At 38.3% G+C, this 27,974-nt stretch overlaps 1 protein-coding gene across 4 annotated transcripts; it reads left to right on the top strand.

The window, feature by feature from the left end:
* Positions 1-191: 191 nt before the first annotated feature.
* SF3B1 (splicing factor 3b subunit 1) lies at positions 192-26,152 on the top strand. Of its 4 annotated transcripts, XM_030017858.2 has the most exons (25): positions 193-317; positions 8,112-8,278; positions 9,611-9,712; positions 10,407-10,521; positions 12,371-12,450; positions 13,677-13,844; positions 14,004-14,238; positions 15,043-15,255; positions 15,640-15,761; positions 16,430-16,627; positions 16,719-16,820; positions 17,659-17,838; positions 18,285-18,371; positions 18,500-18,770; positions 19,038-19,183; positions 19,272-19,418; positions 19,580-19,705; positions 20,108-20,329; positions 20,580-20,762; positions 21,463-21,574; positions 21,661-21,781; positions 22,212-22,343; positions 23,222-23,494; positions 23,975-24,191; positions 25,520-26,152. In XM_030017858.2, exons 1-25 carry the CDS (start codon positions 290-292, stop codon positions 25,676-25,678), a joined length of 3,906 nt encoding a protein of 1,301 aa, XP_029873718.1. In that variant the 5' UTR covers positions 193-289; the 3' UTR covers positions 25,679-26,152. The 4 variants fall into 4 exon arrangements, with proteins under 4 accessions (XP_040980365.1, XP_040980364.1, XP_029873718.1 ...); XM_030017859.2 differs by lacking the exons at positions 193-317; positions 8,112-8,278; positions 9,611-9,712; positions 10,407-10,521 and adding an exon at positions 10,529-12,054; XM_041124431.1 differs by lacking the exons at positions 13,677-13,844; positions 14,004-14,238; positions 15,043-15,255; ... (15 more) ...; positions 23,975-24,191; positions 25,520-26,152 and adding an exon at positions 11,999-12,054 and having other exon boundaries at positions 192-317; positions 12,371-12,447.
* The last annotated feature ends 1,822 nt before the right edge of the window (positions 26,153-27,974 follow it).

The raw sequence follows: 27,974 nt of genomic DNA, 5'->3' as shown, positions 1-27,974 counted from the left end.
CCCTGTCCGGGACGGACCGCCACGGGTCACCTCAGCGCCCGCCCCCGTGCCGCTCGGCCGGGCTGTCAATCGCTGGCCGCGCCATCCATCGCAGGGTGGGCGGGGCGTGGGCCCTGGCTGAGTGGCGTCTGCTCGCCGCCGGCACCGCGCTTGCGCAAGGCGCCAGCGCCTCGCCGGACTCGGCGCGGCCCGCAGCCGCGCTTGCGCAGTGAGTTCCCGGCCTTCTCTCTTGTAGCGGAAGTGGCGGGGCCGCTCCAGTTCCGCCTCGGCGTTGTTCGCTTTGGACAAAATGGCGAAGATCGCCAAGACCCACGAAGGTAAAAAGCCCGAAAAACACCCGCAGCGCCCCCCCGCGCCCCGTAGCTGCGCCCTCGGCCATTGTCTTTCGGTTGTGTTTCTCCGCGACGCTGGGCAGCGTCAGGCCCGGCTCCTCGGGCGGGGGCCGGGCGGGCTCGCCCCGCGGCGGGCGGGCCGGGCCTGTTTGTAATGGCGTCTCCGCTTGTGTCACCGCCATGCCCGGGCCGCCGCCTCGCGCTCGGGGGCTGGAGGGGTGGGGCTGCGGAGGCGGGCGGGGGCGAACCTGACGTGGGCGGGTGGCGGGTGGGGGGGGGGCTCTCGCTGTGCACGCGTGGGGGGAGCGGCCGGCGGTTGCCAGGCCCGCGCGGGGGGACGGTTGTCGGTGAGCTCCGGTTTTGCTGACGGGGCCGGCGCCGTCGCTGGGGTACGGGTCCCTGCCGCGCTCCCGCCTGCCGGCAGGAAGCCGAGGCTGAGCAGCGCTTGCGGGAAAGGCCGCCCGCGGGCCGCGCCTCGCCTGCGCTCCCGATCGCTGCCCGCACCTGCCCGGCCCTCTCCTGGCGCTGGCGTCCGGCCCTCGGCGGGCGCTCAGTAAACATCGCGCTGTACGCCGCCTCAGTTTCGCATCAGAAACGTCAGTGCCACACGTTTGTTCTCTTGGCCGAGCCCTTCGGCCTGGGTCGGCAGTAAACGGGAGGCCGGAGAGGGAGGGTGAACGGGTGTTGCCCGCCGAAAGCCAGCATGGCCTGAGCTGTTACTAAGCGTCGTGTCGGCGTGGTGCTTACTGAGAAAAATGCCCCGAAGGAGAAGAAAAAACAGCGTGAGGTCTCAAGCATTTCAACTGCCATTTTGGCACGGAGAGTTCCTGCCGGCTGGGTGTTTACGTAGGAAATGAGCGGTTTAATGAGGGAGGGCTTTCACTGGCAGTATGTTATTCTCGGAGGTGCTATGTGGCTGTATTCACTACTGCTTCCAGCTCTTTATAGCATGAATCAAAGCTTTCTTCTTGGACAATGTCTGTGGCTTGCCCTGCTCTTAAATATCTTCAGGCAAGGGAGAATAATTTTTAGAGCTGTACTGCTTCTGTGTTTTTGCTTTTGGGTTTTTACTCATGTTTCTGTGTGTGATAGGTGATCTGCTGTGTTTATGTTAATTTACATCTGCACTACTCAAAAACTACCTCTGGACAGTGGTTGTACACTGTGAGGTAGTCAGGGCACCCAGGTATTCATCACCTTTGGGGGCGGTAAGTTTTGTACTGAAAAAACTTTTCAAATGGAGAGGCGTCATCTCCCGTGAAAGTGAGGTTAATGTAGTCTTTAATGCTGCGGACCCTGTTTGAGTTTATGGATGACGAAAAGTTTAAACTGTTGTCCTCGCCTTTTTTTTTTAAATTTACTTTGTTTTTATTTTTTAGTGTTCTAGAACGTTTTTGTAGAATTACAGAAATGGTCTTGTCTTTTGTTTATATGCTGTGACATGCATAAGGCTTGTGTGAGATATTACCCAAGTGAGTATTACCCATCACAGTATTACCCACCCCTCTGCGTCTCATATTACCTAAAGAGTTTTTAATAATAAAATAGAATTGTTGTTGTTTTTTAACTTAAATTGCTTATTTATTGAAGCAAATGGTGGTCCATTGACTTTAATGAAAACATTGACATGCTTCCGGTTGCATGTGTTTTGATTAGTGTTGTATCAGGACAGGTTTTAAGGCGGGGGGGGTGGTGTAGGTAGTTAATAAAAAATTATGTATAACTGGGTATGATCATGTAATGCTGTATTTCCCAACATGGAGGTATTAGCTGAACAGCTTGATTATTTTTCTTCTGAGTTCTATCCTGTCTTACTTTTTTCAGTTCCTGTCTGATTTTCCAAATTGACTTGTTACTAAATTGTCTTAGATTTTTCACATCTTTGTACTGTTTGTTAAATACTTGTTGATTGATGTGTTCAAGACACAGCTTGAAAGAGGTCTCAGAACAGTTTGGGATTGTTTCAGTTACATAGCTTAAGGGGGAACTCTTTGTTTTAGGCTGAAAAGTAAAGTTTTAAGTGGCAGCTTATAAAGCCTCAAAAAATGCTTGAGTTTTGAATGCTGTCGAAGGTAGTTTTTAATTTTCATCATTTTTTTCTTGCTCAGAAAAGAATGAAGAGATCTCCAAACGTAATAGAGAGACCTAACACGTATGAGAGTACTAAAGTAGCTAGAAATAAAGCTGCACAGGGCAAACTAAATGTGCAAAAATATGATAAGGCATGAAAACATACAAACTATTTACGCTGTAAAATACTACTTTAGTACAGTGTCTGATTCGTCTTTCTTTTTTTGTGCTGAATAATGTCTTACACTCCAAATGTTGCAAGCAGAACTATATGGATGGTAATGGAGTATATATTTTGAGAGGCTATCACGATCTGGCTGTGAGCTGGATTTTCAGTGACTTTGAATTCAAGTATGTTGACTTTAATAACATTCAACATTTGTGGTGTATTTCAAATCAACTGTACATGTTAAAGTTACTTCTTTTAAAATACCAAAATATATTAAATGGAGTAAAATACAGAAAAAGGAATGATCAGTAGGATATTATACACTTCCCCCCCGCGTGTGGTTTTGTTTTGTTTTGTTTTGGTTTTTTTTTTTTTTTTTTTTTTTTTTTTTTTGTTTGTTTGTTTTTTTTTTTAATCCCACTCCCTTTACGGTTTCTCTGTCTTTAACTGAAGTTTCTGTTTATGTCCTGGTCGACTAAATCATCAAACAAGTACTTTGCTTGACACAATGTATTTTTAAGCTTTATGATTACTCTTTCTTAATTTGATTTGTATTTAAGTGCTGTGTTAAATAGGGTGTGAGTTTTTTTTTTTTCAAGAAAGCGCCAGTTAGATCAAGGAAGGTAAACACATCTTTAATGTCAAAATAGTCTTTTCCAGCTAAATACGTGATGCTTTCTAAACTGGCAATCAGGCTACCTCTGGCTGCAGACCTGTTAGACTTCCTGGTTAAAGGGGTTTTGTGGCATGTCAAATGGGTGTTCTCTTCGGAGTGCTTCATTTAAATTAGCACTTAGAGACTGCATGGCATTAGTTGAAAATCACGGTGGCCATAAATGGGGGCTTGTTAACCCTATAGACCCTCTGCAGACTTTCTTTTATGGTATAGATAACTCAGTAGGTTTTGCTGTAAGAAAATGAGAATGCTCCTTAGTCTGCAAACAGTTGTAGTCATTGTAATTTAAAGGAGAAGGCCAATGATAAATGAGGTCTGTACCCTCTTCAGTAAATATAGCTATTTTAAAAATAAAATAAGAGAACAAGGCCTTAATATGTAAATTGTGGTTAAGAGCTGTTAATAGGAAAATATTTTTGTATTAATGCTTCTGCTGCAGAAGTCCCACAATTGTTTTAATAGATTCTGTTGATGGTAGTAGTGGTGGGAGCCATGCGCAAGCAAATCTCTGTGGCCCATACTGCATGGCAGGGTACTTACTGGTGCTTTATTTGGCTGAGCTGTATGGTCAGGTTGATTCAGTGGACAGATGATGGAAACGCTTTTGCGTTGTAGGCAAGATCTGTAGGCTTTTTTGTGTTGAAGTTGGTTACAGCTGTGGACGTGCAATCAGGACTTAATATGCTACTAAAGAGGCAGTGTGTTGTTCTAGTAACAGCTCTTTAGAAATAAGAAACAATGTCATTGTACTCTAAAAGCATTTGTTGGTAGTAGCATAGCAAGGGAAGCTTCAGGTATTCCCTTTCACCCTAGTACTGTGTTGCACCAGGCTGCAAAAGGAATCAGGAATTTGATCTATTCTTTGGAAGAAACAGAAATAACTAAAAAATCTGTGAGAAAAGTATTTGAGTTGTATCAGTTCCATAACCATGCCATAGGATGACTTCACAAAAATGGAATACCTTGAGATGACACTGGTAAACACGATATGTGTGGTATGCCTCTGAAGATGATCAGAGTCCTCTGTGGGCAAGACAGGGATGTCTAATTTGGCAGTGGTTTATTTCTGCTGCTTCCCCAGGAAGTAATGTATTGGAGAGCAACCTGTCTCAAGTTCTGAACTCACTGGAGTCCCCTATGCTGTGCCAGATTTTAGGGGGAGCTAGATGTACTTGGGGGTAGGGTTCAGCAGGTGATCATGGCCAGCAGTATAAGGCTTTGGTCAGGTTTCAGCTTCTCATGAGTTCAAGGCAGATTCCTTGAGTTTCTGCAATGCAGAGGTGACTCTCCAAGTTACCCTGTTCTAGATATCTGCAAAATTTTGATGGAAGCCCTTAACTGGCTGGAGCAAGATTCTTCTTATCAGCTACTATGATGTGTCTTCTGTGCATGCAACTCTTGATGAACATGCTTCTGCTGTTTTTTTTCTTCCCCACTAGACCACTGCAGGAATTGCAGATTTGCTGTCATGTTTCCTGTGCTTAAAGTGAAGTCAGTGTTTCTAACTGCCAGTCCTGCAGGCTGTACATGAACACTTAATCCTGCTATTCTCACTCATAGCTATATAGCAAAGATTTGTCAGGTAAAACTACATGTTCAATTACCTCTATAGAAAACACGCCTTTGCACAGGAGGCATAATTTGGCTTACAGTGTGGTTGTGTTTTTTTGTTTTTTTTTAATTATTGGCAGTTTGTGATAAGAAAAGGACACATCCTTGACTTTAAGTCTTGAAGTTTACAGGACTGACAGTTCAAACTTTTAAACTAAGCAATTCTGATCTTCAGTCTTTCAATCATTTTAAAAAAAAAAAAAAAATCACCAAAACCAATTCCACTCCCATTTGTCTTGGGTCCAATAATTTGGATTGGCAATAATCATAGAATCGTAGAATGGTTTGGGTTGGAAGGGACCTTAAAGGTCATCTAGTCCCAACCCCCCTGCCGTGGGCAGGGACACCTTCCACTAGACCAGGTTGCTCAAAGCCCCATCCAACCTGGCATTGAGCACTTCCAGGGAGGGGGCATCCAGAGCCTCTCTGGGCAACCTGTTCCAGTGCCTCACCACCCTCACAGTGAATAACACATCTAATCTAAATCTACACTCCTTCAGTTTAAAGCCATTGCCCCTCATCCTATCACTACACTCCCTGATAAAGAGTCCCTCCTCATCTTTCCTGTAGGCCCCCTTTAAGTACTGGAGGGCTGCTGTAAGGTCTTGTCCTGGTTTCAGCTGGGATAGAGTTAATTGTCTTCCTAGTAGCTGGTACAGTGCTATGTTTTTGAATTAGGTATGAGAAGAATGTTGATAACACACTAATGTTTTCAGTTGTTGCCAAGTAGAGTTTTAGACTAAGTCAAGGATTTTTCAGCTTCTCATGCCCAGCCAACAAGAAGGCTGGAGGGGTACCAGAAGTTGGGAGGGGACACAGCCAGGGCAGCTGACCCAAAGTGGCCAACGGGGTATTCCATACCATGTGATGTCACATGTAGTATATAAACTGGGGGGAGTGGGGGGGGGGGGGTTCGCTGCTCAGGGACTAACTGCGTGTCGATTGGCGGGTGGTGAGGAATTGCATTGTGCATCGTTTGTATATTCCAATCCTTTTATTATTACTGCTGTCATTTTATTAGTGTTATCATTATCATTATTAGTTTCTTCTTTTCTGTTCTATTAAACTGTTCTTATCTCAACCCATGAGTTTTACTTCTTTTCCTGATTCTTTCCCCCATCCCACTGGCTGGGGGTGGAAGCGAGTGAGTGGCTGCACGGTGCTTAGTTGCTGGCTGGGGTTAAACCACGACAGGACTCCCTGGAGCCTTCTCTTCTCCAGGGTAAACAACCTCAGCTCTCTCAGCCTGTCCTCATAGGGGAGGTGCTCCAGCCCCCCGATCATATTCGTGGCCCTCCTTGGGACTCGCTCCAACAGGTCCATGCCCTTCTTATGTTGGAGGCCCCAGAGCTGAACGCAGTACTCCAGGTACGGTCTCAAGAGAGCAGAGTAGAGAGGTAGAATCACCTCCCTTGACCTGCTGGTCACATTTCTTTTGATGCAGCCCAGGATACGGTTGGCTTTCTTGGCTGTGAGTGCATATTGCTGGCTCATTGAGTTTTTCATCCACTGATATCCACAAGTCCTTCTCTGTATGGCTGTTCTCAATCCACTCATCGTCCAGTCTGTATTTGTGCTTGGGATTGCCCTGACCTGTGTGCAGGACCTTGCACTTGGCCTTGTTGAACTTCATGAGGTTCACACGGGCCCACTTCTCAAGCCTGTGAAGGTCCCTGTCAATGGCATCCCTTCCTTCCTGTGTGTTGACCACACCACACAGCTTGGTGTCATTGGCAAACTTGCTGAGGGTGCACTCAATCCCACTGTCCATGTTGCTGACAAAGATCTTGCCTTTTAAAAAAAAAAAAAAAAGGTATTCTGATTAATTCTTGCCAAATTTGTTAGCAGATGTTGTGGTATAGTGCCTTTTGCAAGATATCTCCTTGGGAAAACCTTGTGAAATGTATTTGTCCTGAAAAAGAACAATGAGAAACAATAGTAGAAAACTAGTGAATAGTGAAGGTTTAAGATTATTTGCGAATGGAATTTCCTGTAGCTTTTGTAAATTGGCAAATTTCCGTCAAGTTAATGTAGCAGGCAATACCGCTTCAGATGGGAGAGGGTGAATCACAGAATCGTTGAAGTTGGAAGGGACTTTTGAGACCGTGTAGTCCAACCTTCTTGCACAAGCATGATCCTTGATATTCTTTCAGCCATGAAATGCAACTCTTGGGTATTTTTTTTGGCCATGAAGATAATGGTTTGATCTACTGAAATTCACATTGTATGGGTAATTGTGTTAATCTATTGAATCAAATAAAATACAGATGGAAACTGTAATAATTTTTATGGAGTGCCTTAATATACCTACATCAGAATTACATATGTTGAAGACAGTTGGATTACTGTAAATTATTTTCTTGTAGCATTACAACGGTTGGAGGAAAGCGTGGTTTAATTTGATTCCTTGTTTTCTGGGTTAACAAGTTAATGTGCTTTCTGAAAGTACCAAATTTCCAAGGTCAAACATGGTCACCAGAGTTGATTAGAGTCAGAGCCTGATATGTTAAAGAATGACAAAGCTCCCATTTTTCCTGTTTGAAGTCTAAACTTTTTGTTATCCAGAAGAATAGTAGATTCTTCAGAGATGGTGGTGCAGGCAGGAATAGTCATGAGTAAATTACATTTGAGCTGCCAGAGTGAAAAGAAACTAGTCCGAACTTTTTTTTTGGCTAACTTGGTATCCAGTGGCATGTTAGAGGTTGTTTGTTTTTTTTAATTTGTTCAAAGTTAATACAGTTTTGCAATATGTTAGATAACACAATACAGTGTTGTTTTATTAAATCTGCTCAGATTTGACAACTCATGCAGTAGCTATTTTGAACAGATCTGTTTAAATGAGCAAAATTGGTTTGTTAATTGGTGATAACATTTTGAAAGGCTTTTTTAATGGGAGGATTACATTCGTTGAGAAACTGTTGTATTAGTGTAGTGTTGAGAAATATTACTGTGGTGTAAATTACCTTCTGTGCTATCTCTGTTGGAAGATGAGATACATTAACACTGGGTTTGAATAGTTTGCTTTAGGCCATATAATTGAAGTAGTCTGTGCTGGGTAATATTACAACTTAAGGAAGAGCTGCTTCTAAGCATCATGATTTTATAGTTTTATGTGTTGTATTTGTTTATTTCTTTAGAGATGATCTTTGAAATTGGGTGAAAAACTGTTTGCTGTACATAGTAACATGAGTATTACATTTTGTGTGTATGTGTAAAAAGACCTGATTTTTTTTTTTTTTTGTCTTTACCCTAGATATTGAAGCACAAATTCGAGAAATTCAAGGAAAAAAGCCTGCTCTTGATGAAGCACAAGGAGTAGGCCTTGATTCCACAGGATATTATGATCAAGAAATTTATGGTGGCAGTGACAGCAGGTTTGCTGGATATGTCACTTCTATTGCAGCAACTGAATTGGAAGATGTAAGTGATTTTATGTATTTGTTTAGGGCATGCATTCTAAGTATTTTGGAATTTATTTTGAGTAATTTTTAGTAGCAGTTGCTAAAGTAAAAGGAGTTACTGTCATTAAAGCCATACTGGGCCAAATATGTCTTATCTGGTAAGCTCTTAAGTTCCAAGTCTGGCTTGTACATTAATTGTGCTTTGAAAGTCATGTAGGCCCAAGCAGAAGGCAAAAAGTTGTGGCCTGGTACTTAATCAGTGTTAGCCTTGACTGGAATAATTAACTTTGTTCTGTTGTTGCTACCAAGATGAAAAATGATGGTAAAAAAAAAAAAGTCTAATAAAACTTGGGCCAACAAACTGAAGTGACTAGTTTAAGATTTCTATTTCTACTTAATTTAAATTTCAGAGCAATTTTTGAGAATTGGCTTTTTTACTATATTATGTTCTCCTTATGTATTCTGCTTGTAAGATTACTTTCTGTTAATTTCTAATGTTAAACGTTTGACCACATTTTCAATTGCAGGAGCAGTCAGAAAGAACAGTTCTGGCCATGAATACATAGGCAGCAGCATATTACATTGAGTGGATTATATTTTTAGGAGGAAGGAAGATTGTTATGTTCAATTTAGTACTAGTTGATATTTTTTTTTAGTGATGTACTATGTGTCATTTGTAGACTTCTAAGAATTCCTTTAATTAAGAATTTCTATTACAGGGTCTCACTGAAATCAGTTCATAGTTTTAAGAGCAGTTTTTCTTTTGGGTTGCTGTAAATCATTGCACAGAAACTGGCTACTAATATGAAGAAATAGATTGCAAAAGCATCTTGCACATTCTGAGTACTTGTTATTGCCATTGTGATTGAGAAGGTATAAGTAAATTAATATGAATATATTTCTGAATTTTTCACTGTTTCTGAGGGGTTTTTATAGGGTTATTTACTGAAGTTTTGTTCTATATCTAGCTGGCTTTTAAGAAAAAATTGTTTGAATTTCTGTGCACGAGTTTTCACATGCCAACTAGGGAACTGTATCAATAGCGCTAATATGAAATACGGACTTTTTGTATAACTAGCATAGACAGCATACTTGATTAAATGTAGCATAATGCAGAATACTTGAGTCTTGTAGAGAAAAAGTTATCTTTTTAGTGCAGTGGGTAGGTTTATCTGATGCAGCAGTTTGGGAGTAATAAAACAAGCTATATGAAAAAGCTATTAATTATTATTAATTAACTATTCTAGTTGTCCATTTTCATCTTTTCTATGACCACAGTATGTTAATTTGACATTATTTTATCTAAATATAATATCAACATGACAAATTTGTCATGTCTTTTTACTGACAGGATGATGATGACTACCCTTCTACAAGTTTGCTTGGCCAGAAGAAGCCAGGGTACCATGCTCCAGTGGCATTGCTTAATGACATACCACAGTCTACTGAACAGGTACATCTTAACCGAAGGCACAATAAAATACTGTTGTAGGTATTAGGGGAAACAAGTGTTAACATTTTTCGAGACCAGGTCTCATCTTCTGGAAACACAAGATGTATGTAAAGGGCCATGGTATTTTAATTTTGCTGTAAGCTTGTTACTGCTTTAGTTTAGAATTCCACAGGGTGATAAAAATTGATGCTTCTGCATGTAAAGGCAATGTGGGCATATACACTAAACGATTAAAAAAATCTTTTTGATAGGTCAGATACCACAAAAATGAAAATAACTGGAAAACTTAATGTCCTGTTTGCTTCTATTTTTGTAAAGAAAATGCTATCACTTAGGTTTTATATTTCTGGAGTAGTTTTCTGTGAAATTTAAAAGCATATGAAGTAGCATTAAGTCACCCTGGAAGAAGAAAGGGAAAGGTTGACAGCATGAAATGCTTTAGTAACAAGTGAATAAACTTCTCAAAATAGCAAATTTTTGTCAGAAGTTATTTCATAAGAAATTCTGTGTTAAATAAAATTCCAGTTACAGAAGTAAAATTTATATTAGCGTAGTGTTTTGACATTCCTGCATAGTTGAGATTAAAGTAGGCCTTCTTAGTAATACTGAAAATGATTACAGGCTTATGGTCACCAGACACTTTTTGTATTGTTGTTTGTACATATGTGACTAACAAGATTTTTTCGGTTTTTAGTATGATCCTTTTGCAGAACACCGTCCTCAAAAGATTGCAGATCGGGAAGATGAGTACAAAAAGCACAGGCGGATGATGATAATTTCCCCTGAGCGTCTTGATCCATTTGCAGATGGTAATTTATTTTGACTTTTCTATACCCTTTATGAAATTTGTTGTCTTTGTCTTTAGCCCTTTGATTTCTGTTGGCATGCTTATAAACTTAGTTTTGTTTTAAACATCCCCTTTTCATAGAGATTTGGTTGAAAACCTAGATGCCATATTCTTCATCTTTATAATACGAGTTTTCTTTCCAGGTAGAAGGACAAGAAAATAATGAGCCATTGCCATAGAAACACAAAGGGTTAAAGGTTTCTCTTTTCATTTTGTTTTGGGTTGTGCATTATACTTTGAACAACTTGTGTATTGAGTGCTCAGATTCTTTCAGTACCTTGAAAGTTTTCATTCCAAGTCATAGATTTACAGGGTTACTGCTTTTGAAATGCTAGTTCTCAAAATAGAGCACCTAATTCTTACCATCCTATGTAAACTTAGGTGGTATAGCTAAAAGAAACAAAAGCATATATAAGACTTTGATACTATTAATAGTTCAAGTCTGTTCTGATAATTTTAGAATGCAAGTCAGGAAAAGGGGTGTTAGTGGGTCTGACAGAAACTTTCTTCAGGTGAGTGAGATTCACATGTGGCAATAAGGTGCCTGTTGGCTTAAAATTAGTAGCTATTTTGCAGGTTTTACAAATGAGAATTTCAGCCTGCATGAATTAATAGGGATATTAATTATTTTACTTGCTTAATTGTAATTGATATAAACATGTATTGTCAGAATTCACAGGCCCATACTAACTGTCCTTAATTTCTTTCCTACAGCAGTACTGCTATATGCCAGTCCTGTCTGCATTCTTAAGGGTGCAGTTCAACACATCCTGTGTAGATTATGGTGAAAAAGTATTCCAAAGGAAAGTCCTATGAAAGCTAGTGTCAGAATGACACAGCCAATTGGGCAGTGATCTTCAGCATAGAAATGTTTAAGAAGTTTATTTTTTTTCCCTAAATTATAATGCTATACCACTTGTATAGCAAATCTGTACATTTTTCTTAAAGAAAAGTGTTTTTCTTGACAAGTCTCATTTTTATAAAGTTGGGCTTCTTGTAAAGTATTTAAAAGTTTAATTAACGCAAGATACACATCATAAAACAACATATGGTATACAAAACCCATTACCTGTGAGTATCATTGTGGTGGTATATGTACTGTATTGCATTCAGCTCCCAATCACAATTGTACCTTGAGAAGAGAAGAGGGGGAAAGTGTCATCAAACAGTTCTCTGGGGTTTTTTGTTTTGGTTTGTTTTTTTTTTTTTTATTTAATGAAGCCCTTTTACAATATGACACTAGAAGATCTGGGAGACGTGTCCAGATTTGTCAAACTTATAAATGGGTCTTTATGATAAAACATTTTAAACATTACTTAGGTATGCAATAGTTATTTATAGTCAGATAACAACTAGGATTTAACAGCTTACACAAGGTAATGTTTTGAATATAAATATCTTTCCAAAGTGTTACTAATGGTAAAGAGATAATTTTCTAGGCTTCTATTCTGCTGCTTGAAGTCAGAACTGCTGATGGAGACAAAGGCACGAAAGTGTACGTATTCCGGATTAGCAACCCAGGAACCCATCACTTCTGAAGACTCTTAGCTCTGTTGTCATTTTATCATTTATATCGGCTTTAAAATATTTGTTTGAAACTGCAGTAGTTATGTTTGTGTTCAAACAGGTTAAATTGATCAGCAAACTGAATAAACGTAAGATACATGTAATTTTTAAAATTTTCAATCAAAAAGTAAAATTAAATGATCATGGAATAATATAATATTAGAGCAGGACAATAGAAAAAGTCAATATTTTCTGCTTATCCTGTACTCATTGTGCTCCATTCCTGTTGCTGTTCTTTTCCACAGGAGGGAAGACACCGGATCCTAAAATGAATGCCAGAACATACATGGATGTTATGCGTGAACAGCATTTAACAAAAGAAGAGGTGTGTGGAGGGGAGGGTTTTCCACTTGAACTTAGTTTTGTTTGACAGCCTTTGAAAGCATGTTAAAAAAGTGGGAATGGAAATTATGTTGTCTTTTTGTCTTGACTTAAAAGTCCTTTTCTTTGGAAAATCCTGTTCGTCGCATGTTGAAAGTCAGTAGAATTTAAAGATGAAAGTTTTGAAAAACATCTGTTCTATACAATACATAAACAATGGAGGGAGAAATAGTCTCAATATACTTTAGTCTGGATTTTTTTATAGTGCTTGAACTTTTTGTTTATTTTCTTTCAGAGGATGAGAGACAAAAACTAACAGTCACTGAGGGGTATTCAGTGTCAGGGATGTTTGTTTTTGTGAGCTCCATGTAAAGGTATCCAGGGAGGTTTTAAAAGGCTTTTGTTGAAGCACTTAACAGATGTTGCAGTACTGAGAACTGGTGTGAGGTTGACATTTTGTTTTAAATATTAAAAAAAAAAAAAAAAAAAGGAAAAATGTAAAAGTACATGCTTTATTCATGGCTATTAAAAATTCATTTTAATAGGTAAGAAGATATTGGTAATATAATAAAATTTCTTGTGTAATACCTGCAGTGCCATCTTGTTAATTGGAGCAAGATCTTGTAGTTCCAGTGACCTCTGTAGATTTACATTGATTTACCCTGCTTGACTTACCTTAATTGAGGAATTAGTTCATAATTTTGACAATCTTGCTGTTTATGGATCCATTGATAAGTGAAAAACAGTCTGGGTTAGTGTGCTGTTTTAACAGTGTCATCTCAGAATTTTAAATAAGAATTTCACGGCTTTTTTATGTTGTGGGATGTAACTCAAACACATTTTGTAACTCCTCCACCTTTAATTTACTGAAGTGGAACTTGTTTGAAACAGATGTATAATGATTTTAAGGCATACATATAGGTGACAGAAGCTGATAGCACTGAAAATTCTTCATGCATTTGCATTTGTTGTAATAATGGCCTTTATAAGAAATCAATTTAAAAACAGCCCCTCCAAACACATAGCTGCTCTGTCAGTATAGAAGAATTTGAAAAGCAAATGAACTTGAAATTAAACAGTAGCTGATTGCATGTTATTTGAGCAAAATCTCAAAAAATAGCATAAAAAGATAAGATACAGCTGAAAAATCTTTTAGAGGTATAATCTGAAGAGGCCTTCTGAAAAAAAAAAATCTGTTTCTTATGTTTGTCTTTTTTTGCCCTTGAATAGAGGGAAATTAGGCAACAACTAGCTGAAAAAGCTAAAGCTGGAGAGCTTAAAGTCGTCAATGGAGCCGCATCTCAGCCACCTTCAAAACGCAAACGGCGTTGGGATCAGACAGCTGATCAGACTCCTGGTGCTACACCTAAAAAGTTATCCAGTTGGGATCAAGCGGAGGTAATAATCCTAGTGTTCATCAGCTTATCTACAGAAGACATTATTAATGCTAATCCTCTTGAATTTCAGAAGTTTCTTACGCTACTAAAAAAGAGTAACAAGCAGTCTTTTACTGTACAGTATGAGAGAGATTAATACTTTTGGTTTTGTCTTATATAGACACCTGGACATACACCATCTCTGCGATGGGATGAAACTCCAGGCCGTGCAAAGGGTAGTGAAACACCTGGTGCCACCCCAGGCTCAAAAATATGGGATCCGACTCCCAGTCACACACCAGCAGGAGCTGCAACACCCGGACGGGACACACCCGGTCATGCAACACCAGGCCATGGAGGTGCCACTTCCAGTGCACGTAAAAATAGATGGGATGAAACACCTAAAACAGAAAGAGGTATTTATGGTGAACTGGAAAGCACATAATAAATTTTGAATGGTTAATTATATAGGAGTTTTTCACATTAAGTAAAGAGTAGGTTCAGAAGTCAGGTAAGAAGTAATTATATTCTGACATCTAGTGGTTGATGTGAAGTGATGTTTTTGTCTGAGTTTGTAGCTTTGAGTTCTGCCTGTAAGCTTAACTCACATCTGTGAAAGCACCTCGGCTCAAAAATTGAATCAAAGTTTTGTTGGTATATCTAGTGACTGCTGCAGGTTGGGATTTTAAAAGAACGTAGTAACAGAGCTTATGTTGAATTGCTTTTTGTGATACGTTTGTGTGTGTTAGTTTTGAACTGTTTAATTTTCTTTGAAGGGGTTAGCATTAAAACAAGTTTTGGAAGCATTTTCTCACCTGCCTAATATGAATTAGGCTCATGTGTCAGGGAACAGTGAAACACCATTGTTCCTTAAAGCTTTTATGAAGGGAATATGTGGAGTACTTTGTCCAATTTCTAGAATATCTGAATTCTTTTGTATTTTTTGGAATTTTATCTATTTATGCTAAGATTCAGAAAGAAGATGACATGCTTTTTTTGTAAAATGAAGTTCTCTGTTGGATGTTTCTAGTGTAACGCCTGTGTTTTTTCAATATTCACCAAACTAGTCTTTACTTTTTGTCTAGTGTATTTGTTTATTTGATACTTGTTGATTTGTGTAGACATGAGGATGAGATACTGAAAATGGGTTTGGATGTTGATACTATAGTTTGAGTATAAACTGTTCAGCTTTCTGCAAAAATTGTTTTGTTTTTCCTTAGATACTCCGGGACACGGCAGTGGATGGGCTGAGACGCCTCGTACAGATAGAGGTGGTGACTCCATTGGTGAGACACCAACTCCAGGAGCAAGTAAGAGAAAGTCCCGATGGGATGAAACACCTGCTAGCCAGATGGGTGGCAGCACTCCTGTTCTGACACCTGGCAAAACACCCATTGGTACACCAGCTATGAACATGGCAACTCCTACACCAGGTAAGCCCAGTCCATTTTCTAAGGCTTCACTTTCTTCTGTCGAAATGAAGCACTTACCTTTATATTGCATTTTGAAATAGACTTCTGCCTAACATGTTCTCCTGCCTGTATGAAAGCAGTCAGTATATGCTCAGTTTGCCATTTTTAGTGCCCACAGCAACTTAGTTCTCGAGGGGGAATCGAGACTAAGGTGTCTGTTCCTGTTTAATTTAGTTGTTAAAAATTGATAAAAAGCTCTCTAAAAGTTTGATATCTTACTGGCTACAGATTTCAAGTGCTACGGAAACTTTGGTTTGAGAGCACTTAAAGGTTAAGTAAACAAGTCATCTTCTGCATACAAAAGATTTTTTTTAAATTTTTTTTTTTTTTTAAATTTTAATATAGGTCATATCATGAGCATGACTCCTGAACAGCTGCAGGCTTGGCGTTGGGAAAGGGAAATTGATGAGAGAAACAGACCACTTTCTGATGAAGAATTAGATGCTATGTTTCCAGAAGGATATAAGGTAATTCATCTGGATTAAAATACATCAGACCATGATGTTGTTTTTTTTTTTCTGCCAGGACATATTGATTTTTTTTGTTGGTTTAAAAAAAACAAAGTTACCTCAGAAGTAGAATGTTTCACAGTAAGTATTGATTATTGATTGTAGACATTTGTTCGATTCGGTTACTGATTTATTGTAAATCCATTAGAAAGGGAGAACTAAAGATGATCTCAAAGGCTAGCTGTTATTCTGCTGCTCAATGTTGCGAATGCCTGTCAAGGCCAGAAATGAGCTCTGAATGGGCTGATAAAAATATTAAGTCCAGATGTAGAAAAACATGGGAGAGTCACAAATGGAAAGTCAGGAAGTACTCTGTGTTGATGCAGCTACTGAAGTACTGCTTTAATGCTTTGTAGAGACACTTCAAAGTTTATTATCCAAGCTCTCAGCAGTGGAAGTGAGCTTTCTTCTGAAGTATCATCAATACAGGATAAGCATGAATACAAATTGTCATGGTGAATTTTGTTGGTATTGCTGTGAACATGGGATCTAATGTGTGCAATAGCACTTACACAAATCCCCAAACAAATAAAATGGAATATATAAGTTTAGTAATGTTTTGTATTTGATGCCTTCCTCTTTTTGTATCTGTTGCGATAAGATAAATTTTGTTCTTTCTTCTGTAGGTTCTTCCCCCACCAGCTGGTTATGTACCTATTCGCACTCCAGCACGTAAGCTTACAGCAACTCCAACACCTTTGGGTGGTATGACAGGATTCCACATGCAGACAGAAGACAGGACTATGAAGAGTGTTAATGACCAGCCATCTGGCAATCTTCCATTCCTAAAACCAGATGATATCCAGTACTTCGATAAACTGCTGGTAAATGAGACTTCACTCATGCTGATTAAAGTTTCCTGGTTTCTTTTGAATATGTAGCAATGCTTGTTTATTTGTCTGGAATTACCTGTAGGTTGATGTTGATGAATCAACTTTGAGTCCTGAAGAACAGAAGGAGAGAAAAATAATGAAATTACTTCTGAAAATAAAGAATGGCACACCTCCCATGAGAAAGGTGAGATGAATTTTCAGATGCATTTATGTAATTCCATTTTTCAAAAATCTGCATTTGTTTTTAGGTTTAGTTTCAGTTGTCTGTGGAATTCTCTTTAAGATAATCTCCTAAGCTTTGATATCTGTTTAGTGCTTTCTTCCTCTTCTATATTTGCATGGCTTTTTGTTTGTCATTTGATGTAATCTAGTGTTGCTGCTCTTTGTACAGTAATGTCAGTCACTAAATAGTACATGACTTATATAATTTTTTTTTTAACAATTATGACAAATTGGATTTATAGTGTGTTTTGCTTACAGGGCTTCGAAATTTTCTGGATTTTGCCTCTTAAACTTAAATTAGCAGTGTAGCTCCTAGTTAAGTTTCAGCCTTACACATTATGCAGTGTTAGCAGTCTTTTCTGCACAGTGTTGCTCTAAACTGACCATAGCACCAAGCTGCCTAGAGGCAAGTAAGTGCTGTATAAGCTAATTTTCAGATGGAGCCATTCTTATTATTAGACCAGGAGCATGCTTTTCTTGAAAACTGAACATCTGGGAGCTAACATCAGAGTGTTTCTCTTAACACATTTGTTCTTAAACAAATTTTATGTCAGTATAAAATTGTTTGAAGTAGAGTTTTGCAGTGGTAGGAACAAGTATTTTAAAGCCTGTGATCAGTGAATTACATTTTAACTTGGTTAATATCTACCTGTTTTGTAATTATTCAGTGTCGTTTCCTTAGTTTAACTGATAGGCTGTGAACAGTGAATTACATTTTAACTTGGTTAATATCTACCTGTTTTGTAATTATTCAGTGTCATTTCCTTAGTTTAACTGATAGGCTCTTCGGTTTTGTTTAGGCTGCATTGCGACAAATTACTGATAAAGCTCGGGAATTTGGAGCAGGGCCATTGTTTAATCAGATTCTGCCTCTGCTGATGTCACCAACTCTCGAAGATCAGGAGCGTCACTTGCTTGTCAAAGTCATCGACAGAATTCTTTACAAACTGGATGACTTGGTCCGACCATATGTACACAAGGTCTATTGCAGTTTACTATTTCATCTTTGATTTGCTTTTTCTGATCATTGCTGGGAGAAGTGTATATTTTATTTGCATCTCAGAAGAGGATGGTACCATGTTTTTTTAACATAATTGACTTCCATATTTCTTCTTAAGCCAAACTTTTAAGTTCTTGTAATTTGATCGAAGTGTGGGATTTATAGTATTAAGGCATGATGTAAAAATGATATATGCATACTTGGGGGTGGGAAGGGGATCTTATTTGATCTAGATAGTATCTCTGAGCCAGGTCCTTTAGAGACAGAGCTGTAAAAAGAGCATAATAAATTTAAAGTTTTTCTGGTCATCATAAAGCTTTAAGCTTGTATCCATGGAATCATCTCTGTTTCATGGAATCTAGTAGGGCCAGAAATACTACTAAAAGTATTACCGAAAGGAAATATTAATTTGTTCATCTTTTTCAGATCCTTGTTGTCATTGAACCACTGCTGATTGATGAAGACTACTATGCTAGAGTGGAAGGCAGAGAAATTATTTCAAACTTGGCTAAGGTAAAGTTCCATCCTTCATTAAGGCACTGAGTTAGCTTACATATAGCTGCATGTTTATAGGCATGGCAGAAGGATTAACTGTGCTGTTCATAAATCCAGTTGGTATTTTCTGTATGTTTTTCCTTCAGGCTGCTGGTTTGGCAACAATGATCTCCACAATGCGACCTGATATTGATAATATGGATGAATATGTTCGAAATACAACAGCTCGAGCCTTTGCTGTTGTTGCCTCTGCTTTGGGCATTCCTTCACTGTTACCCTTCTTGAAAGCTGTCTGTAAAAGCAAAAAATCGTGGCAGGCTAGGCATACTGGCATCAAGATTGTACAGCAGATTGCTATTCTTATGGGTTGTGCCATCTTGCCTCATCTCAGGAGCTTGGTTGAGATTATTGAACATGGTGAGTTCTACTTTCCCAGGCAAGATTTTTTTATTCACTTCACATTTGGAAATTTTTTCATATCCCAGTGAGGCACAGTGGTAGTAAGGTCCTTGTTTTGTGTGTTCTTTTGAGACTGAGAAATGGTTCAGCTGACTCTGAGAGAGGATTAGTGGTTCAGTTTTCCTGAAAATAAGCTAATCCCTTTTATACTGCCCCTCTATTTGCTGTTTTGAACTTAAGTCACGGGAGGTACAAGAAGAGGCACTAAACATTATTCTCTTGCAGGTCTGGTGGATGAGCAGCAGAAAGTTCGCACCATCAGTGCTTTGGCTATTGCTGCTTTGGCTGAGGCAGCTACTCCCTATGGTATTGAGTCATTTGATTCTGTTCTGAAGCCTTTATGGAAGGGTATACGTCAACACAGAGGAAAGGTATATATAAAATACTTTCTTTAGTTTGAACTGAAATGTATGTATATCTTTTATAACTCATTAGAGATATATTTCTGCATTTAAATAGGGTTTGGCTGCCTTTTTGAAGGCTATTGGCTACCTGATACCACTCATGGATGCTGAGTATGCAAACTATTATACCAGAGAAGTCATGCTAATCCTTATCAGAGAGTTCCAGTCTCCTGATGAAGAGATGAAAAAGATTGTGTTGAAGGTATGTCAGAATGATTGTTTTGCATTAATATTGAATATGTATGTCTTTCCTTTTCTTAAAACACTAAAAAACCCCAAACCAAACCAAAAAGAACCTCACCCCACCCCAAAACCTCAAACCCTACACAGAATTAAAATGGTTGAATTTTTATTTCCTGTCAGGTGGTAAAGCAGTGTTGTGGTACGGATGGTGTTGAAGCAAACTACATTAAAACAGAAATCTTGCCACCTTTTTTCAAACACTTCTGGCAGCACAGAATGGCATTGGACAGAAGAAATTACAGACAGGTATTTTGGGTTTTTTAGTTGGAAAATTATTTACAGTAGAACAAAATTCACATTAGAGTGTTCGTTCAGGCTAGATGCTTAATTTTGTCTTTTGTGTCCTGAAACTGAATTTTGTTTGGACTAGTGATTTAGAAGTTGCATAGCTAGAAGATTCACAGGTTCTTAGGAGGCTATCAAGACATGTTACATCTGTGAATACGAGTCTGCATCAGTTGTAAGGTGGGGTAGTTCACCCCATTTGTGGTGTTTAAAACATTGGATGATTTATAAAGGTCAAAACAGTTGTTTATAGTGGGCTTAACATGCATGATGCTGTTTCTTGTCAGACTAGGGAAATTTATTTTCAAGATGTAGGAAGTAGATTTTAACAATGCTTGCTTACTTAACATTTGTATATTTCAGTTGGTTGATACAACTGTGGAGCTGGCAAATAAAGTTGGAGCAGCAGAAATTATTTCTAGAATTGTGGATGATCTGAAAGATGAGGCTGAGCAGTACAGAAAAATGGTCATGGAAACAATTGAGAAGATAATGGGAAATCTAGGGGCAGCAGACATTGATCATAAACTGGAAGAACAACTTATTGATGGTATCTTGTACGCCTTTCAGGAACAGACCACAGAGGTATGGCCAAGGGTGTTTAGTATTTGGTTCACTTTAATTGTAAGCTAGCTCACTGTTAGTTATACAGAACTGTATGCTTCTAAGTTAGATTTTTAGAATCCTTTTTTGGGTGTCAGCACTCTGATCAATGAAACCCAGAAACAAGCTCTGGAATGTAAACATTTTAATAGCAATTTTAGATGATGTCAAGTTTAATTAAAATGTGGTGTTGCTGTTGGTCTGATTTTCCTTTTGTTGTTTTTACACTCAGGATTCTGTGATGCTGAATGGTTTTGGCACAGTGGTTAATGCTCTAGGCAAAAGAGTTAAACCCTACTTGCCACAAATCTGTGGTACAGTTTTGTGGCGTTTGAACAACAAATCAGCTAAAGTTAGGCAGCAGGCTGCTGACCTGATCTCTCGTACTGCAGTTGTCATGAAGACTTGTCAAGAGGTATTGTATTGAATTCTCCTACCAAATTCGCTGTTGTATGTGTCGTGGTTTAACCCTAGCTGGCAACGAAGCACTACACAGCTGCTAGCTAACTCTCCCCTCCGTTGGGATGGGGCAGAGAATCGGAAGAGTAAAAGTGAGAAAACTCGTGGGTTGAGATAAAGGCAGTTTAACAGGTAAAGCAAAAGCCGCGCACGCAAGCAAAGCAAAACAAGGCATTCGTTCACTACTTCCCATGGGCAGGCAGGTGTTCAGCCATCTCCAGGAAAGCAGGGCTCCATCACGTGTAACGTGTACTTGGGAAGACAAATGCCATCGCTCCAGACATCTCCCCCTTTCCCTTTTCTTCCCCCAGCTTTATATGCTGAGCATGTCATATGGTGTGGGATATCCCTTTGGTCAGTTGGGGTCAGCTGTCCCAGCTGTGTCCCCTCCCAACTTCTTGTGCACCCCCAACCTTCTTGCTGGTGAGGTGGGGTGAGAAGCAGAAAAGACCTCGGTTCTGTATAAGCACTGCTCAGCAGTAACGAAAACATCTCTGTGTTATCAACACTGTTTTCAGCACAAATCCAAAACATAGCCCCATATTAGCTGCTGTGAAGAAAACTCTGTCCCAGCCCAAACCAGCACAATATGTTATAGTTGTGAGAGGGGGGAAAAAAAGACCAACCAACTTCTAAATCTTTTTACTTGCTTGTAGGAAAAACTGATGGGACACTTGGGTGTGGTGTTGTATGAGTACCTGGGTGAAGAATATCCTGAAGTACTGGGCAGCATACTCGGAGCACTTAAGGCTATTGTGAATGTTATAGGTACGTTTGTGTATTGAATACGTTCCTGTTCAAGAGCGAAAAGAAAAGGCATTATAAAACTAAATATGCCTCTTTAAATTCAATAGGCATGCACAAGATGACACCACCAATCAAAGATCTGCTGCCACGGCTTACACCTATTTTGAAGAACAGACATGAGAAAGTACAGGAAAACTGTATTGATCTTGTTGGGCGCATTGCAGACAGGTAAGCTGACTAATGATAAAATATTTGACCCTCTGTGTGGGCAATTATTGTAGCAAAAGCTGAAGTTGAGTATCACGTTTGGAATTCGGGTATTTATTGTCTTATCTGTTGATATTTCTTAAGTTGTGTGTAAAGCTTAAGATGAGATATTTAGCAGATGCTCTGTTGAACATATTGTGATTATATTATTTTGCAAACGCTTTGTAAGTAGTATGTTGTCCACTTACGCAAACTTCGAATGCACACAATATAAAATTTTTTTGTACACTGTTAACCAGTGAAGGCCTAAGGTTAACAGATACCTACTTAAGGAAATTGCTTAAGCAGTATCCCTCTGTTGATAGCAAATGAATAGGTGCTGCAATTTATGTGGTTTTATTTAAAAACTTCTAACATCACTGAAGAGGTAACCCACTTTATTCTCTTTCAGAGGTGCAGAATATGTTTCTGCAAGAGAATGGATGAGGATCTGCTTTGAACTGCTTGAACTACTAAAAGCTCACAAGAAAGCTATCCGAAGAGCCACAGTGAACACTTTTGGTTATATTGCGAAAGCTATTGGGTAAGTTGGTTTAATGCTTATCCACTTCTACACACAGTTACCTAACATAGTGATGATTGTGAGTTTTCTAGTGAGAAATATTCAAACCTCTCTACACATAAACATATTAAATGTGTGGACTTGGTTTTACTAATTTTGTAGAAGGAGAATACAGTCACCTATTTTTCATTAACAGTGTGCTGCACTTCTGGACTAAATTTGTAGACTAGCAAAGTTAGAGTCTAGTTTGGTAATAAGAGCTGTTTATCTCATGAATTTTGATACTGATATGCATTCAGACCCACTCTGTATTCTTTCATGAATTCTCCTTTAAATACTCAATCTCTCTTCTGTTTTTCCCCCAATCAATACTTTTATTGATTTGCAAAGGATTTTTTGCCACTAAGGTGATACTGCAAGTCAGCAACTCATAGAATGAAGCACAATTCCCATCTTTATGCATATTCTTAAATAAGTGACCAGTTACTGACTTAATGCAGATACAGGAAGCAACCAAGGAATGCTGTAACTGCACTTAACTATACAGGATATTGCCTAGCCTGTCAATGAGCATGATTTTATACAAGTTTGTAATTACCTGTGGGATCAGAGTAATAGTGGGGAGGCTACTGCTAACCTCCAGAGTTTACAAGAGGCAGAACAGAAGGCAGGAAAAAAGCTATGTCTAGAGAAAGTAAAAAATGCTGGTTATAAAAATAAGATCATGCAGTTGCGTAAGCTGTTCTACAGTTTCGTGATTTATGTTGTTTCCCAGTTACTTAAACTTTTTTTTAAGGGCTAAGCCATGCTTTTCTGCCACTTGCTGTTTGAAACTCAACTAATTTTATCCAAATCTTCACTGAATCTATTGACATGGATGCACATGTTATCTCTTCCAGACCTCACGATGTATTGGCTACACTGCTAAATAACTTAAAAGTACAGGAAAGGCAGAACAGAGTATGTACTACAGTAGCAATTGCTATTGTAGCTGAAACATGCTCACCTTTCACAGTGCTGCCTGCACTCATGAATGAATACAGAGTTCCAGAACTGAACGTCCAGAATGGTGTGTTAAAATCTCTTTCTTTCCTGTTTGAATACATTGGAGAGATGGGAAAAGATTACATTTATGCTGTTACACCATTGCTTGAAGATGCTTTGATGGACAGGTGAGTGCACTTCTTTCTATCTATGGTACAGTTAGCCATAGTCATGTATTTTAAGTATATATAGCTGGGTCTTAACGATAGCAAATATGCATGTTGTCCTTGTTTGCTAAAGATGTTAAGTGACCAGCATAATGCGGAAGCCATTGTCTGCAAATAATTCAGATGATATATTTCTATTTTACTAATGCTTTTGAAGATTAAAATGATAGAAACATTTTAAGTGAGTCAAGACTTATGTTCAAACTGCTTTTGATAATGTCTGTTAGTACTTCTGCTGTGGAATTAGAGTGCAGTAATTTGTCAGAAAATTCCGTCTTTTTTCAGTTTTCTGATTTTTGTTACTCTGCCTCTTGCTGTCAGTAAATATGGGTTAAAAGGGTATATTAGTGCTTTCAAAAAAAAGTTTTATTGAAAAGGAATATTATGCTTGTCCACTCATGTTGCTTCTAATTTATTAACAGACCATTTTTCTCTTTGCAGGGATCTTGTACACAGACAAACAGCCAGTGCTGTGGTGCAACATATGTCTCTTGGTGTCTATGGGTTTGGCTGTGAAGATTCTCTTAATCATTTGTTAAATTATGTATGGCCTAATGTGTTTGAAACCTCTCCGCACGTCATTCAGGCAGTTATGGGGGCTCTGGAGGGCCTCAGAGTTGCTATTGGTCCCTGCAGAATGTTGCAGTATTGTTTACAGGTATGTCCTTGTGTATGCTGGGATAGCAGAGACAGCAATTATCAGGCAGGACTTCTTTCCAGGAGACAAAAAAGTCAACTGAAGATTTCCAGCAAAGGAAAACAGTGTGGCTTTTTGTCTCTTTAAACTATTCTTTAAACATGGCGTTCTGTACCAAGGACTTCAGTAATTGAAATACGTAATAAACAGAGATTTTGGTATAGTGAGATAGCTGATTACACTGAGGAACTTGCATAGAAGTAGCAGGTAACTGAGAATATAAATTGGCTAAAATAACCTGGCACTCTGACTTGTAAAATGGAAGCATCTCGCAAATTTGGAGGACACTGACTAATGACTGGGGAATAAATTAATAGTGCAAGGGGTTATGGGAACAAGTAACAAGTGAGATAAAGAACAGGATAGGTGTAATATTAAATCAACATTATTTGTCATTAGCCAAGAAAAACAGTTAAGACATTTAGAACTGTGTAAGAGTGAAGCACTAGAAAACAGTGCTTTGATCAGAATTTATACCATTACATCAACACTAGTCAGTTCAGCTTCTGTAAATGTGTATGTGGCAGTAAAATTTGAAGGCTCCTTTTCTGTGTAATTGCATGTAACAGTTCTGGGTGCATTGACTATAGAATCTAAACTCACATAACAGGTGGGAAGCAAGGATGAATGTAACGCAGGTCAATGTAGAGAAGATACGACAGCATTTTATGAATTATTTGCAGATACGGAATTTCACTGTGGAGTTTTTTTATGTGGGGGATCTCAGCATAAAGATACTGACATCAGTAGGAAGGTGAAAGTTGTCTCTTGCACAGTTTGGTTTTTTTACAAATACTTGTATGTTCTTATTATATAGAACTGTTTTTTTTCTAGAGCTTTCACATTCTGCTCATTATTTTAGGTTTAATAATAGTTTATCTCATGTATTCCTATCTAGCATGCTCTGCACAAATAACAATTAGCAGAGCCAAAGATAATTGGCTAATTATCTTGATAATAATTGATAACTCAGTTCCAACCAAATATACTGCAGCAGGTTTTCATTTTTATTTTAAAAGAAGAATACATAACTAGAAATATATTCGGTGGAATTTCTCCCTGCAGAAAAAAAATAAGAAAATTTGTCTCTAAATAATACTTTGTTACTACTTGCTAGTTTAGATAGTCACAAAAATTTGGAATGACACGTTTAGTGTACCTTTGTTATAAGTGGTGTTAGTTACTATAATGGCTTTTTTAAATGCCTATTGTGCATAGCTTGATTAAATTCAATAACAGACATTTAGACCTTAAGCTTTTAAGAAATTTTGTTCTGTTCTGTTTTCTAGGGTTTGTTTCACCCTGCCAGGAAAGTCAGAGATGTTTATTGGAAGATTTATAATTCGATCTACATTGGATCACAGGATGCTCTGATAGCACATTACCCAAGAATCTATAACGATGAAAAGAACACCTATATTCGTTATGAACTTGATTACATCTTATAATCTTCTTGTTCAGTTGTTTGTGTTTAATGCACAGCTGTTCTTCAATTAAACGCTTCAGATTTGATGATGTAAAATTTTAAAATATCAGAGATCAGTATAGAGCTGGTCAGAGGCAGAGCTAGGAATCCAGTAGCATGATTTTTTTAAATATGTCCTTGTTTTTTGATGTTAAACAGTTAAAGGCAGTAGTGACCAAGAAAACAGTGATTACAATGTACTGGAGGGATTTCATTTTGGATTCATCTTTATGAAGATTTAGATTTCATTCCTTGTGTTTAAAGGGGAAGTTTATTTGAGAAATAAACATTTGTGTATAAAAACTAATTTGTGTGTGGTTTTTGGACAGAGGGGCTTGTAAAACGAGTCCCTTTGGATTAAGTATTTGTTCATGTAATAAATAGGTGGCATAAAACATTTTAACCCTTTTTGTCATCCCTTAGCTTTTGAATAAATAAGAAAAACATACAAACTGTAGTTAATGTGTGTATCTTTGTCATGCGATAATATAGCTGTAGTCTGGCTGATGGTTGTAGTAGTGGCAGTTTATTTTCATGGAAAATTAGTGTTTCATTGCTTCTTGTTGTTATTGCTTCATCTGCAGTATCCTGGTTGTGGGGATGTTAAATTTTCAGAAGTTAAGCAGTTTATTGTAAATGGTATGTGTAAAATCAGTTGCACAAATTATGCCTATTGATCGCATTTAGCATGTCTTTTTGGCACGTATGGCTGTATAAAAAGCCGAATAATATTTATAGGCTGTGCTATAGTTGCTATAAAGAGCTAGGAAAGTAATGTCCCCAGCACCTGAGATGAGGCAGTTTCTAAGTGTGTGTGTGACACATGAAATGCTTCAGCTTGAGATAAGAAAAGCATTTTATTTCCTCATTTGCTTTTTTACTTCTGTGTGTGTACTAAAAAGAAAAAGGTCTTGATACCTGACAGTAAACCACATAAAACACAAGGTTAAATCATTCTGGTAGTATTGTACATTATCGTATTTCTCTAAGATAACAAAAGGTAGTAGCTGGCTATCAGGCATGTTGTTCTGAGAGTTCCTTGATGCAAGTTGAGTGATTAAGTTCCATCTTACCAAGTTCAATGCAATGTTGTTAGCTGACTTCTCTCTGCTGTTTTACATAAATGTGAGATTCTTTAGCTATTCAGCATATAAGAAAATTCCACCCTACCTTTCAAGGCCAAAGTTTTTGTTAGGTGGTGCAACAACTTGGGACCCTTTTGTTTATGAAGGTACTAATTTGTTAGGAGATGAAAAATGTGACTTTTTTCAGCAGCATGCTTTATTCTAAAGTTTGTTTAGTGACTACAGCTGGAACTTCTTAAAGTCTTTATTGCTGAACTGTTCCCTTGGAGAGTAATGTGCATTCTAGTCTGTTTCTAGTGCTTTCTCATTTAATAATATTGTTTGTATTACAGATGGCCTGCCATCTTCATTTCTTCAGTAGTTCTGCAAGATAGGACCAAGCAAGTGCCAATAGAGAGGGTGGAGGGCTGAAAAAAAACCACTGAGTTTTGACAGACTAGCCAAGAGAGCTCTGAAACAGGTAGGAATGAGTGATGGCTCATGACTTCTAGATACGTTTTAGCAAAATAGTTATTTTATAAACGAGTCAAATTGTAAAAGTTTTCTAGTAAGATGGAGAGGAGCAACTTCAGCTTGTTCTCATTTTTATATCTTTCAAGCTCGTCACTTTAATTCTCAAAAGTATTTTCATAAATCTTTTTGAGGAGGATACAAACCTGAGAAGGAGGGAAACGGGAAGAAGATCTGTTTGATGAAACAGAATTGTACATATAACTGTGATTTTCGTCTTGGGGTTTTTTGCTATCCTGAGTATCTGGTATGAAATCAGGTTTGAAGCAGCAATATTGAAGCGCAATTCTTTGTGCAGTGTCATCAGTAGGCCTTTTTTTCCATCCTGAGACTTTTGTGGATCTGTGGAACTCTCAACTAAAAAGGCTGCCTCTGGGTCGCACACTGTTCGATGTGATTTTCTAGGAGCCTACAGCAGCTCTTGAAGAATTTTGCTGATGTTGTTTAGCAACCATACCAAGTTTTATTTAGCACAGGCAGATTAAGGGGACAGTATCTAAGAATACTGACTCCCATTTTTGTTCTGCCCAAGGGCAAAACATTTTGGGGAAGGAAGTAGAGTAACTATCTAGATATACTGGTATTACATCCATCTATCTCTAGACAAACGTGTTTCTTTGCCAGTACAAATTAAAATCATTAATGAAGGGTAAAGTTTTACTTGGAGGTTGTGGCTGGTGCTCA

The sequence above is a fragment of the Aquila chrysaetos genome, chromosome 6 (genome assembly GCF_900496995.4).
Source record: "Aquila chrysaetos chrysaetos chromosome 6, bAquChr1.4, whole genome shotgun sequence".
NCBI lineage: Eukaryota > Metazoa > Chordata > Aves > Accipitriformes > Accipitridae > Aquila > Aquila chrysaetos.
This window is presented reverse-complemented; position numbering and strand designations above follow the sequence as displayed.